Consider the following 12,999-nt stretch of genomic DNA (forward strand, 5'->3'; position numbering starts at 1 on the left):
TTTACTTCAAACACTAAGCAACACTGAAAAACATTAAATACCAGGGGAGGGCCAATAAGTTCGATTGCAAATTTTGGATGCCGTCAAAACAATTTTCCTGTATTTGCTTATTTTCAAAAACATCTCTGAAATTACGAATGATATTTCAAGAGCGTCAGATTTATAGGACTAGTAACCATTGATTTTAACCAAAATGTCAAAAAAAAAGTATTTTTGTGTGAGATTGCCGATGAAAACAGACATTTCATGTCAAAAACCCACAAGCATCAGCAGGCCAAGGTAAACTTAATACAAAGTTACACAAGCACATATTTGACTGTACTGTACTGTTTTAGGACATTCAGTACCAAATACGAAGAAATAAGGTTTTGAGTGAGAATATTTTAGGTATTCTGTACTTGTTTATTCTTCACAACATCAAGGATCATAAAAATTATGCCTAAACTCCTTGTTGGTCCGCCATCCATATTGGTAAAAATAATCAGTTGGATTTTTCATACCACTAAAATCAATGTTTGATGTTCCACTTAAGAAAAAGTTCAAGCTTTGAAAATTCGTCAATTCATCATTTTCATACCACTCCGACAACTGTGCGGATTGTGCCTCCCCCGCTTAAAGAACCATGTGAAATCAACAAAAAGTGCACTGATTGGAAAAACTGTTTTGGTCCTACCATTCTCACCTAAGTATGTAGATACATATGTACGTTCTGGCTATCCACCCACTGACCTACAAACACCACTGCAACCCCGAATGTTTACCGCGTGGAACGTGCCGCCCCAACTCTGCTCCAACTGAATGGTTACGTCACTGATGATGTCGCTTCAAATAATGGTAGGTAGGTACATAGCTATAGAGATTGAAATCAACAGCAACTTAGTGATTTTTCATGGTTTTACTTTGTTGTGACTTTGTTTCGTCTGTTCTAGTGATGGGCTTTGGCTGGGGGACACATTTTTGTTGGAAAACTTTATTGAACTCTTTTTTTTTCTTATCTCGAAGGACTATTATTCTAACTTATGGTGCAATATTCTCCAAAATCCAGTCAACGAAAAGTGTGGTCCTGATGTAAACCTTGGGAATGGTGCGCCCTATCGTACAGTTGCTGACTCCATTCATGGACATGCCGTAGTGGATGGCCCGCGTTTCATCCCCTTCCCTGACCAGGGCTACCAGTGGCGCTCCCGAATGGGGGCTACACAGGAATTGGGGTCCCTTCGATAGGGCACAGAAGTTTTCATCCTTCACCCACGGTGTGTAGCTGTAATCTTCGTAGCGCTCTTCGCACTCCTCGACTTCAGTGAATTCGGCCCGGGTTTTGTACAGCTCCTGGGACCAGACATTGTTGCCCTCGTTACGGACCTCGTAGTGTGACAGAATGAACTCATTCGGTAGATTGCTCCGAACAGCGGCCCGGATAGGAAGGCAGAGCGGCCGAATGAAGTCTACGATAAGAATTAAGTCGTTGAATGTCGAAGCAAGGGAGTATAAGTTGTCAGAACTTACCGGTAAATTGAACCTTCTGCTCCATTCGGACCAACCCGAAGTCGTTGGCTCGGAAGGGTTTGTTGACCTGCGGGTGAATTGTGAACGGAAGAACAGCGCGAACATCCAAGGGTGCGGCAGCACATTCCTGGATTGGGACGCCTGTTCTGGGATCGTTTACCGTATCGCAATCCCTGGGAACATTGTGCGATCGCTCTCCTAGTCGAACGTAGTCTCTGAAAGAGTTTCATTCAAATTAATACTTCTAAATTTGGAATAAACCATACAAACTCACAAATCTTTGTGTTCCTTGGCCTTCAAGCAGTTTCCGGACGTTAGCACGTATCGAGCGTTGATAAGTGACCCCGTGCAGTAAGGGTCCTTGTTCGGAGCAGCTCGACTGGCGCGGATCTGAGCGATCCACGGAAACTCGTAGATGCCGGCTTTAACACCCGTAATCGTAGGAGTAGTTTTGGCTGCTACACCGCACTGAACCGGCAATTGGATGGCATTCCGATGGATCGGAATCCGCTCGACCTGGTTCGGTTCACAGCAAACGCTTCGACGAATGCCGCGAAGTTGACAAACCGATCTACGTAGCTGTTCGGCTGCATCTTTGGACAGTAGCGGCGACCGAAGCGAATCGAAAATATTGCGGCACTGCTGCACCGGAACACATTCACCCGCTGGTTGATTGGGGGTTGAGCAGGGAACGATTTCTGGAAAAAATTGGAGGGTAAAATGGTGTACTGGTTCACTTCTGACAGACATGCCAACTTACTTTCAATGCCGTATTCGTTGCTAAAATCGGTATTGGTGATCTGCGAGATCCAGTCCAGGTAGCTGTTGACCTTGGTGAACACCGTGTAGGTTGTAGTCGAGCACAAACTGGATCCGTCCCTTGGCTTTGTAAAGGAAACAATTCCACCCAAATACCAGGCATCACCCTTCTCGAAAGCAATGCCACCACCACTATCTCCGTTACATGGCGAGGTACCTGTAAAAGATAGAAGATTTCATTTAATTAAAGGTCTCGAAAGCAATCTTTCAAACCTACCGTTTCCGTAGCCAGCACAAAACACCCTATTAGTTAGAACCTTGGAGTACAGTTCGACCTCCTTTTTCTTGCAATCCAACTCTCCAACAACGGGAAGTTTGGCCAGCTTCAACTTCGTGGAGGGGATATCGTTCTCAGTATAACCCCAACCAACTACGGCACCCACCTTACCCGGATTAATTTCCATCCGCTTGCTCAAACATATTGGCAGAACGAAATCGCTGAACCTCACCGGATTCTCCAGCTCTAGCAAGGCGATGTCGTCCTTCAGCTGCTCCAACGTGAAGCCCGGGTTTCGATGGATCTTCTCCACGTTGTAAACCTGCCCATCGGGAGAACCCACGGCATTGACCCCAAGTAGCACCGACATTTTAGGCGGTTTGTTGGGATTCTCACCATAGGTGCAGTGGGCGGCCGTCAAAACAAACCGTTCACTGATCAATGTACCCCCACAGACGTATTCGGGCTGTCCACCGGAATACTGTCGGATGGCCGCATGCCAGGGCCAGTCACTGATTTTGGCATCGACACCATTCACAATCAACAGGGTGTTGGCGTGCTTCGGGATACCGCACTGAAATTGGGCATTCTTGAACACTTCCGTTGCGGCACTTGCAGAAATCGCCGTCATAAAGATCATCCACTTCCAATTGCCCATTTCTTCCTACTCAAACAAACTCTGCGACAGTTGATCAAGTTCGCGGCCACTTGCGTCAAGCTCCGCAAAAACACTGATCGGCTCGAACCTCGCGTAGGCCATAATTCTAAACTTCTTCGCATGAAGTCACGATCGACTGCGACCAGCCACCAGCAGCCGGAGATAACCGGTCAGACAGGAATTGATGAGGTTTTTGTTATTATGAGGAGATAGATTTTTTCTCTTAATTTTGAGTCACTTATGCCAATCTTTTCGAATCTCTGTCACCTCTGTCGGAAGGTGAAGGTTCGGGGATTCCCTCTTCCAAGCAGCGGAACCTGTTCCTGCGGTATGTTTGGTATCAAAAAACACTGCTGGCGTCAATGTCAACAAAAACGTTTGTGAGCTGTTGTTGATCGAAAAAATAAAACCATTGCATGGGCTGCTGTTAATCGTTTTGAAAACATTCTTTTATTAATACTGGATCATGCTTAAGATCAAATGTTTGCGCAACAATTGACGCGCCGGATAATTTGACCGGTTAAAAAGTTGAATAAACAAAAAATGATCCTCTAGAAACTATTTGAAGAAATTATTGATTCATTTCAGATGCGCAAATCAAGCGGTAAATTGAAAATAAACAGAAGAAATTTCATTTAAAAATATAAACAATTTTGACAATCTTTACAATTTTGACAATTTTGACAATTTTGACAATTTTGACAATTTTGACAATTTTGACAATTTTGACAATTTTGACAATTTTGACAATTTTGACAATTTTGACAATTTTGACAATTTTGACAATTTTGACAATTTTGACAATTTTTACAATTTTGACAATTTTGACAATTTTGACAATTTTGACAATTTTGACAATTTTGACAATTTTGACAATTATGACAATTTTGACAATTTTGACAATTTTGACAATTTTGACAATTTTGACAATTATGACAATTATGACAATTTTGACAATTTTGACAATTTTGACAATTTTGACAATTTTGACAATTTTGTAAATTTTGACAATTTTGACAATTTTGACAATTTTGACAATTTTGACAATTTTGACAATTTTGACAATTTTGACAATTTTGACAATTTTGACAATTTTGACAATTTTGACAATTTTGACAATTTTGACAATTTTGACAATTTTGACAATTTTGACAATTTTGACAATTTTGACAATTTTGACAATTTTGACAATTTTGACAATTTTGACAATTTTGACAATTTTGACAATTTTGACAATTTTGACAATTTTGACAATTTTGACAATTTTGACAATTTTGTCAATTTTGTCAATTTTGACAATTTTGACAATTTTGACAATTTTGACAATTTTGACAATTTTGACAATTTTGACAATTTTGACAATTTTGACAATTTTGACAATTTTGACAATTTGACAATTATGACAATTTTGACAATTTTGACAATTTTGACAATTTTGACAATTTTGACAATTTTGACAATTTTGACAATTTTGACAATTTTGACAATTTTGACAATTTTGACAATTTTGACAATTTTGACAATTTTGACAATTTTGACAATTTTGACAATTTTGACAATTTTGACAATTTTGACAATTTTGACAATTTTGACAATTTTGACAATTTTGACAATTTTGACAATTTTGACAATTTTGACAATTTTGACAATTTTGACAATTTTGACAATTTTGACAATTTTGACAATTTTGACAATTTTGACAATTTTGACAATTTTGACAATTTTGACAATTTTGACAATTTTGACAATTTTGACAATTTTGACAATTTTGACAATTTTGACAATTTTGACAATTTTGACAATTTTGACAATTTTGACAATTTTGACAATTTTGATAATTTTGGCAATTTTACCAATTTTGACAATTTTGACAATTTTGACAATTTTGACAATTTTAACAATTTTGACAATTTTGACAATTTTGACAATTTTGACAATTTTGACAGCTTTGACAGCTTTGACAATTTTTGACAATTTTGACAATTTTGATAATTTTGACAATTTTGACAATTTTGACAATTTTGACAATTTTGACAATTTTGACAATTTTGACAATTTTGACAATTTTGACAATTCTGACAATTTTGACAATTTTGACAATTTTGACAATTTTGACAATTTTGACAATTTTGACAATTTTGACAATTTTGACAATTTTGACAATTTTGACAATTTTGACAATTTTGACAATTTTGACAATTTTGACAATTTTGACAATTTTGACAATTTTGACAATTTTGACAATTTTGACAATTTTGACAATTTTGACAATTTTGACAATTTTGACAATTTTGACAATTTTGACAATTTTGACAATTCTGACAATTTTGACAATTTTGACAATTTTGACAATTTTGACAATTTTGACAATTTTGACAATTTTGACAATTTTGACAATTTTGACAATTTTGACAATTTTGACAATTTTGACAATTTTGACAATTTTGACAATTTTGACAATTAACAATTTTGACAATTTTGACAATTTTGACAATTTTGACAATTTTGACAATTTTGACAATTTTGACAATTTTGACAATTTTGACAATTTTGACAATTTTGACAATTTTGACAATTTTGACAATTTTGACAATTTTGACAATTTTGACAATTTTGACAATTTTGACAATTTTGACAATTTTGACAATTTTGACAATTTTGACAATTTTGACAATTTTGACAATTTTGACAATTTTGACAATTTTGACAATTTTGACAATTTTGACAATTTTGACAATTTTGACAATTTTGACAATTTTGACAATTTTGACAATTTTGACAATTTTGACAATTTTGACAATTTTGACAATTTTGACAATTTTGACAATTTTGACAATTTTGACAATTTTGACAATTTTGACAATTTTGACAATTTTGACAATTTTGACAATTTTGACAATTTTGACAATTTTGACAATTTTGACAATTTTGACAATTTTGACAATTTTGACAATTTTGACAATTTTGACAATTTTGACAATTTTGACAATTTATTACAATTTTGACAATTTTGACAATTTTGACAATTTCGACAATTTTGACAATTTTGACAATTTTGACAATTTTGACAATTTTGACAATTTTGACAATTTTGACAATTTTGACAATTTTGACAATTTTGACAATTTTGACAATTTTGACAATTTTGACAATTTTGACAATTTTGACAATTTTGACAATTTTGACAATTTTGACAATTTTGACAATTTTGACAATTTTGACAATTTTGACAATTTTGACAATTTTGACAATTTTGACAATTTTGACAATTTTGACAATTTTGACAATTTTGACAATTTTGACAATTTTGACAATTTTGACAATTTTGACAATTTTGACAATTTTGACAATTTTGACAATTTTGACAATTTTGACAATTTTGACAATTTATTACAATTTTGACAATTTTGACAATTTTGACAATTTTGACAATTTTGACAATTTTGACAATTTTGACAATTTTGACAATTTTGACAATTTTGACAATTTTGACAATTTTGACAATTTTGACAATTTTGACTATTTTGACAATTTTGAAAATTTTGACAATTTTGAAAATTTTGACAATTTTGACAATTTTGACAATTTTGACAATTTTGACAATTTTGACAATTTTGACAATTTTGACAATTTGGACAATTTTGACAATTTTGACAATTTTGACAATTTTGACAATTTTGACAATTTTGACAATTTTGACAATTTTGACAATTTTGACAATTTTGACAATTTTGACAATTTTGACAATTTTGACAATTTTCCTATGTTTATCGTTTTCATAATTTCGTCGTCAATTTAGATTAGATTTAGATTTAGATAGTTAAATTTTTGTCTTGAGAAGTTTTAAAATTTCGTTCGTTATTTATTGTTTCGAGAATAAATCTTCAATACCTTAATATTCATTGGGATCATTTCAAATAGATACACATTCGAATTTGATCATTTTTGTTCTTCATTAACTTTAATCGTTTTCAAGCAATTGACCAGTTGTCCGTTTTGTGACATCGAAGCCAACAGCATCACTTCTGATAACGGGTAAACAAGTAAACAACTTCGAACTGATGGCGGCCAAGCAAAGCGTGTCCAACAGAACCGGTTTCGATCCCGGGGAATACCCCCCAAGTAGACAACTTTGGCACCGGGTAGAATCGAATCAGAAGCATTTCTTGTTTGTTTTTGATTGAATGATTCAAGAGTTGAACGTGGGCGGCGCGATAGGAGTTCACGATCTTGTTGGACAGATTCGGCCAGCAGCAATAAATGATTGCCGTTTCGGGATCAGTCCTTGCCGTGGCATCGAACGAAGAGGATCGTCTTCTGTTAAGTTCTTAGGGAGATAACTATGAAAGCGTTTATTCTACTTGGAGCACTGCTTCTGGTAGCAGTTGTTGCTGCCAAACGGGAGTTGTCGCCATTGAATCCATCAAAATTGGCCCTGCTTCCGAAGGATTGTGGAGTAACCAAGCTCGGTCGGGTCAGCAACTCTACCGTGAGTGAAGCCTTCGAGTATCCGTGGATAGCGCTGGTGCTATTCAATAAAACTCGCCGACCGGCCACTTGCTTCGGATCATTGATTACCCGGCGTTACGTCCTGTCAGTAATCAACTGCATCCGGAAAACCAAACAGGATCCGTAAGTTGAGTTAAGTTAGGAATGTGATCAAATCAATAATGAACCTGACTGTTTTTCTTAGGAACTTCATTCGTCTAGGAGAGCAGAATGAAGCAACAAAAGAGGATTGCGTCGAAAGTAAGGACGAAAAAACCGGTGCAGTTACCAAGGAATGCGCTGGTCCAGTAATCGACATTCCGATTGAGTCCTACGTGGCCCATCCCGAATTCGATCAGCCGATGTACACCAACGACATAGCCGTGATCCGAATGTCCCGGGAGGTCGAATACAACGACTACATTCGGCCGATTTGCCTTCCAACTACACCGGCCCTGAGAGCCCAAATCCCGAAACATCTGGTGATGCCCGTCTGGGAACTGGACAACGACGCTCCGAATCATTACTACGGCGCCCTGCAGAAGTTCTACGTCGAGGACGTCGACCTGGACAGCTGCCAGCGGGAGTACGAGAAGGCTGGATTTTCGCCCGAATTCGGAGACGACGATTTGCGAATGTGTGCCCTGCAGGTGGGACCGAACTACGTCTGCGGCCGGCCAGCTGGGGCTCCAATCGGAACCGAGGTCGAGGTCGACGGAACCTGGCGGCACGTGCAGTACGGTTTGGCCAAGTGGTCTCCGCTCAATTGTACCTTCCGCCATACGGTGCCGATGATTTCGATGGACATCACCCAGTACATGGGATGGATTACGGAACACCTGGAAGCTTGAACAGCGAGAAGCGACCGGCGATGAAAATACGAGGTCACGGTTTTGTGAAAGTTTGAAAGTATTCTAAGTATCCAATAAAAACTGCGGTATAACCAAACACTGGTAAAGGTCCTGTCCGAAATGATTTTTTGATAACCCAATAATAAATAGTTATCATTGGGTTATTATGGGTATCACGGATTTTTTCTCTTAATTGTGTCGAAAGACGAGGTGCAATTCAGAATACAGTAACAGTAACTAGACTCTTAAATAGTTTGTTGAGCAACTAAGCTGCCGCTCTTTGATAATAAACGGCACCAGAAGTAGTAGAAGAGAAATATTGGTCTGAACAGTAGCTGAAATTGCAGGAGAAGGATGTAGCCAATCATCAAAGTGTATTTTGTAGATGTTTTGCATTAAACTATAAATATAATAGGTTCTACAGGTTGCTTGTGGAGTCCATAGTAGGCCCGACTTCCGCTGACCATTCTCCGCCGGATCTCCCGGCTGATGACATTGTCTGCGGTCATCAGTAAGCCGAGAAAGACGAAGTCTTCGACTATCTCCATCTCTCCATCCATCCATCGTGACTTTGTTATTATTGGACTAGCGGGTTGGGTCGATCTCGGATTCGCAGGCCAGCATATACTTCGTCTTGCAAGTTTTAATCATTAACTCAATCCTTCCTGCTTCGCGTTTCTATTTGCGGTAGATCTCCTGCACTGCAGAAGATAGTTTTACGACTATATCAATGTCGTCAGCAAAGCAGTTAAGTTGACTAGATCTGTTGGATATTGGTGTTCACGGCATTTTTGGAGGATTTGCCGTAATGTGAAGATCTGGTCCGTCGTTGACCGTTCCTCCATGAAGCCGGCCTGATGACTTAGGTGGAGTAGGATTCGGGACAACAATTTGTAGGCGACATTGAAGACAGTGGTCGCTCGGTAGTGTAACCAGTACGTTATCCTTACAACCTGGTTTAGTGGGATTTTGTTTGAATCCGTAACATACCAAGAAGGTGCCTTAGTAAGGAGGAGGAAGGAATACCCAAAACTTCCCGAGCACTTCAGCAGAACAGCGCATCAGGCCAACAACGGAGTTTGGCACCAGATGGTGCTAGGATTGACAAGGATCATCAACGCTTCACAAAATGACCAACGAAGACAATGGAGCATGATGGGAAGAATTTGTGGATGAAGACAAAGCCATTAAACTGTGTACGGGGTCAAAGCCCTCAAGTTAACGCAGCCTCATTTAGATTCGAGCACTCAGACCCGTCACTACGTCCTCTGAAGACAAAAAAACTTACAAAAGCTTAGCTGGACTAGCTTGAACTTACAGGTAGCTGGATATTGGACCTCGTTCCAGGCAACCCATTAATTCCCCTGATGGACGAACTTTTTATTTACTGTCTGGTTCTCCGGGACGCAACGGATTAAGCACAATGGAGACCCCCGAGCCCTTCGTCCCGGCCCTGTGTTCGAAGAAGGCAACGGAGTTCTCCAGCCTGTGCGATCAGGCAAGTACCTACCCATTTTCAAATCCAAATGCGTTTAGTGATTGCCCCTCGCCTTCCAGCATGCGCCCCATTAATCATCGTACTATTGCGGGTACAACACATTACATTGACCTGCATGGTATGTGTTTAGGTAAAGGTTAGCGAGTCAGTGGTAGTGTACAGTAAAGATAGGAGAACAGACATACGTCAAAAGTTGATCACCCCGAAAGTGATCTAAAAAGGCTTTCGTGAGAAATACGCTCTGTCCAATACAGAGCGCAGAGCGTAGAAACACTCAGGTTGAAAGTTTATGCTAATTCCTCTCCATAATGTTCACCACTACAAACTATTGCTTTACTAGTGTAGGATAAACAGAATGTTCTCCTGCTTGCCACTTTTTACACAACGCAATTATGTAAACAGTCCAAACCAATCCGCCGTGTAGACTACATCGCCAAAATAAAACCCCCCAAATCGAACCGAAATAAAAAAGTTGAGTTTTGAAGTTAAAGTGAAAACTAAATCGCCGCGAATTCTAAATTTCGTCCGAAAGTGTTCCGGTCCCAAAACATTTGGTCCTTCGAGCCGGATTACCGTCCGGAAAGTGGTTCCGGGACATAATTGGACTTTAAGCAGTTTAAGTGAAGAACGCCGTTCGGTCAAGCTCAAAAGTGTGAACCATTTTGGGCTCACAAAATCGCCATAGCGATTGTGAACAATAAAGACAAAGTGATTGTTAACGCTAACAAAGCGAGTGCATATTATTTGGACGCTTGGCTTGGATGCAATTAAGTGCATCGGACTCCAGTGTCAGGCATTGCGAAAAAACCTGAAGCAACTGTTAAAGTGAAGCAGCTACCTGAAGTGGGACAACGTAGAAGAGAACAGCTGATCTAACAACCAGACATTCTACCAAGCAGAGGACAGCTGATTTTACGAGCAGCAGACAACGCAACGTCTGAAGGAGCAGTTTTTTGGAACTTATTAAGCAGGAAGTATTTAATGGCTTGATGCATGCGGCCAAAAAAAAAGGCGTGTTGGAAGGTGTTGGAATTTGTCGGAAAATCACAAGTTTGTTTAAGAATTTAAGATTGTGTCAGAATTTGAACCTGAATTGAAGTTTGAGTTCGAAACTTGTCAGAATTAAGTCTGAATGGTCAGAAATTAAGTTTGAGTCGGAAATCTTGTCAGAATTAAGTCTGAATCAGTTTGTGTCGGAATTCTTAAGTGAATATTTTCGGAATCTTGTTTGAAACTTGTCAGAATTGAGTCTGAGTCAAAATTTAAGCTCTTGTCAGAAATCTTGTCTGAATATTGTCGGAAATCTCTTTCTGAAATATTGTCAGAAATTAAGTCAGTGACATTTGGTCTGAAACTTGTTAAAAATTGAGTCAGTTTACAAGTCGTCTGAAAAATTGTCAAATATTAAGCCTGTGTCAGAAAACAAAGCGTCAGTTTAAGAACTTGTCTGAAGGTACAAGTTTGAATTCGTTAGAAACTCGAAGCCTGAGTCAGTTATAAGTAATTCTGTATTGGACGAATCGGGTCCAAGGGTGTCTGATTTGTCAGAAATTGAAATTCGTTCGATATTTTACCAGAAATTAAGAATAAGCTCCTGAACTTCAACAATTAATTCGCCTACGTCAGTATTTGAGTCAGAAATTCGTCAGTTTTGGACAAATTTGGTCCAAGCTTGTCAGATATTTTGGAAATTGGAAAATTGGATTCAACCGCTGCTTTTTCAGCTCTGAAAGGTCAGAGTGTTTGAATTTAAGTAGAAGTGAATAAAGCTTCCAGTCAGTATGGCGAAAAATGTTCAGTTGAAGTTGTTGCAGAAAAGAGAACGGCAAATAGTGCTTCTCATGGACAGTGTTGACCGATTCGTGCAGAATTATAATCCAGAACGAGATGAGTGTCAGATTAGTTCTAGGCTTGAGGCCTTAGAACCCATATACAGTGAATTTCATGAAGTGCGCAGTAAAATCGAGGTGATCTTTTATGAAAGCGAAGAAAAGAAGGCCAAGGAGCTCTACGGCGATGCCAAGGATGAAGCAGAAGCCCAACGTGAGGAAGAAAACGACATGCTGCTGCTGAGTTTCGAGGACCGTTTTTTCCAGTTGAAGGGAGCACTGTCGAAACTTCAAAACAAACCCGAGCGAGCTCAGAACGTAGGCGACTCTTCACACATTCAAGGCCATGCCTCCATGGGGTCGAGAGTTAAGCTGCCAGAAATCCGATTGCCCAGTTTTAGTGGAAAACTTCGCGAATGGGTCTCATTCCGCGATAGTTTTCAAAGTTTGATCCACAACAACGGACAACTCGCCCCCATGGAGAAGTTCTCCTATCTCAGGTCATCGTTAAGCGGCGAAGCACTTCAAGAAGTCCTCTCTATCGAGCTGTCAGACGTTAACTACAGTGTCGCCTGGGAGATTCTGACAGAACGATACGAGAATAAGAAGCTGATAGTGAAGGCGTACCTGGACGCACTGTTTTCTCTAGAGCCGATCCGGAAAGAAAGTTTCGAGAGCATCAACAATCTCATTAGTGAGTTCGAGAAGAACTTGTTGATGCTGCAGAAGGTTGGCGAGGACACCGATGGTTGGAGCACCATACTAGCTCACATGCTTTGCTCGCGACTGGACTCTGTCACTCTAAGGAATTGGGAAACTCAACAGAACAGCAAAGAAGTACCGAAATACGAGGACATGAGGAAGTTTCTGCGCAGCTACTGTTCCGTTCTGCAGTCAGTTGCTCCAGCCAAAGAACCCCGCTACAACGTCACCGATCATCATCAGTCGAGAACCCAATCAGCAAGCTACACAACGTTTAAGTCCTCAAACCAGTGCCCGTTTTGCAATGAAACGTGGCACTCACCGTTTCACTGTGAGAGATTCCTTCGATTGAAGATATCAGAACGTGTTGAAGCCGCCAATCGAAGTCGAGTCTGTCGGAATTGTCTGCAGCCTGGTCATTTTGCGACGAA

General features: G+C 39.2%; 2 protein-coding genes across 2 annotated transcripts; one reads left to right on the forward strand and one right to left on the reverse strand.

Annotated features, from left to right (window-relative positions):
* Positions 1 to 952: 952 nt before the first annotated feature.
* LOC129743485 (serine protease easter-like) lies at positions 953 to 3,291 on the reverse strand. Its single transcript, XM_055735520.1, has 5 exons — positions 2,543 to 3,291; positions 2,267 to 2,482; positions 1,781 to 2,204; positions 1,507 to 1,721; positions 953 to 1,445 (listed from the first exon to the last, which is right to left on the reverse strand). The coding sequence occupies exons 1-5, from the start codon at positions 3,198 to 3,200 to the stop codon at positions 1,018 to 1,020; spliced, it is 1,941 nt and encodes a 646-aa protein (XP_055591495.1). The 5' UTR covers positions 3,201 to 3,291; the 3' UTR covers positions 953 to 1,017.
* Positions 3,292 to 7,467: 4,176 nt separating this feature from the next.
* Positions 7,468 to 8,636, forward strand: LOC129743495 (serine protease easter-like). Its single transcript, XM_055735530.1, has 2 exons — positions 7,468 to 7,832; positions 7,894 to 8,636. Exons 1-2 carry the CDS (start codon positions 7,543 to 7,545, stop codon positions 8,537 to 8,539), a joined length of 936 nt encoding a protein of 311 aa, XP_055591505.1. The 5' UTR covers positions 7,468 to 7,542; the 3' UTR covers positions 8,540 to 8,636.
* The last annotated feature ends 4,363 nt before the right edge of the window (positions 8,637 to 12,999 follow it).

Source organism: Uranotaenia lowii, chromosome 1 (genome assembly GCF_029784155.1).
Source record: "Uranotaenia lowii strain MFRU-FL chromosome 1, ASM2978415v1, whole genome shotgun sequence".
Taxonomy (NCBI): Eukaryota; Metazoa; Arthropoda; class Insecta; order Diptera; family Culicidae; genus Uranotaenia; species Uranotaenia lowii.

What these genes read in the sequence shown, in the direction of transcription:
- LOC129743485 (XM_055735520.1), bottom strand. Translation starts at nt 3,200, where the DNA reads ATGGGCAATTGGAAGTGGATGATCTTTATGACGGCGATTTCTGCAAGT. An exon ending in CAACGAATACGGCATTGAAA is followed by an intron (nt 2,205 to 2,266) that starts GTAAGTTGGCAT and finishes AATTTTTTCCAG; the next exon opens with AAATCGTTCCCTGCTCAACC. An exon ending in GCCAAGGAACACAAAGATTT is followed by an intron (nt 1,722 to 1,780) that starts GTGAGTTTGTAT and finishes AAACTCTTTCAG; the next exon opens with AGACTACGTTCGACTAGGAG.
- LOC129743495 (XM_055735530.1), top strand. Translation starts at nt 7,543, where the DNA reads ATGAAAGCGTTTATTCTACTTGGAGCACTGCTTCTGGTAGCAGTTGTT. An exon ending in CGGAAAACCAAACAGGATCC is followed by an intron (nt 7,833 to 7,893) that starts GTAAGTTGAGTT and finishes TGTTTTTCTTAG; the next exon opens with GAACTTCATTCGTCTAGGAG.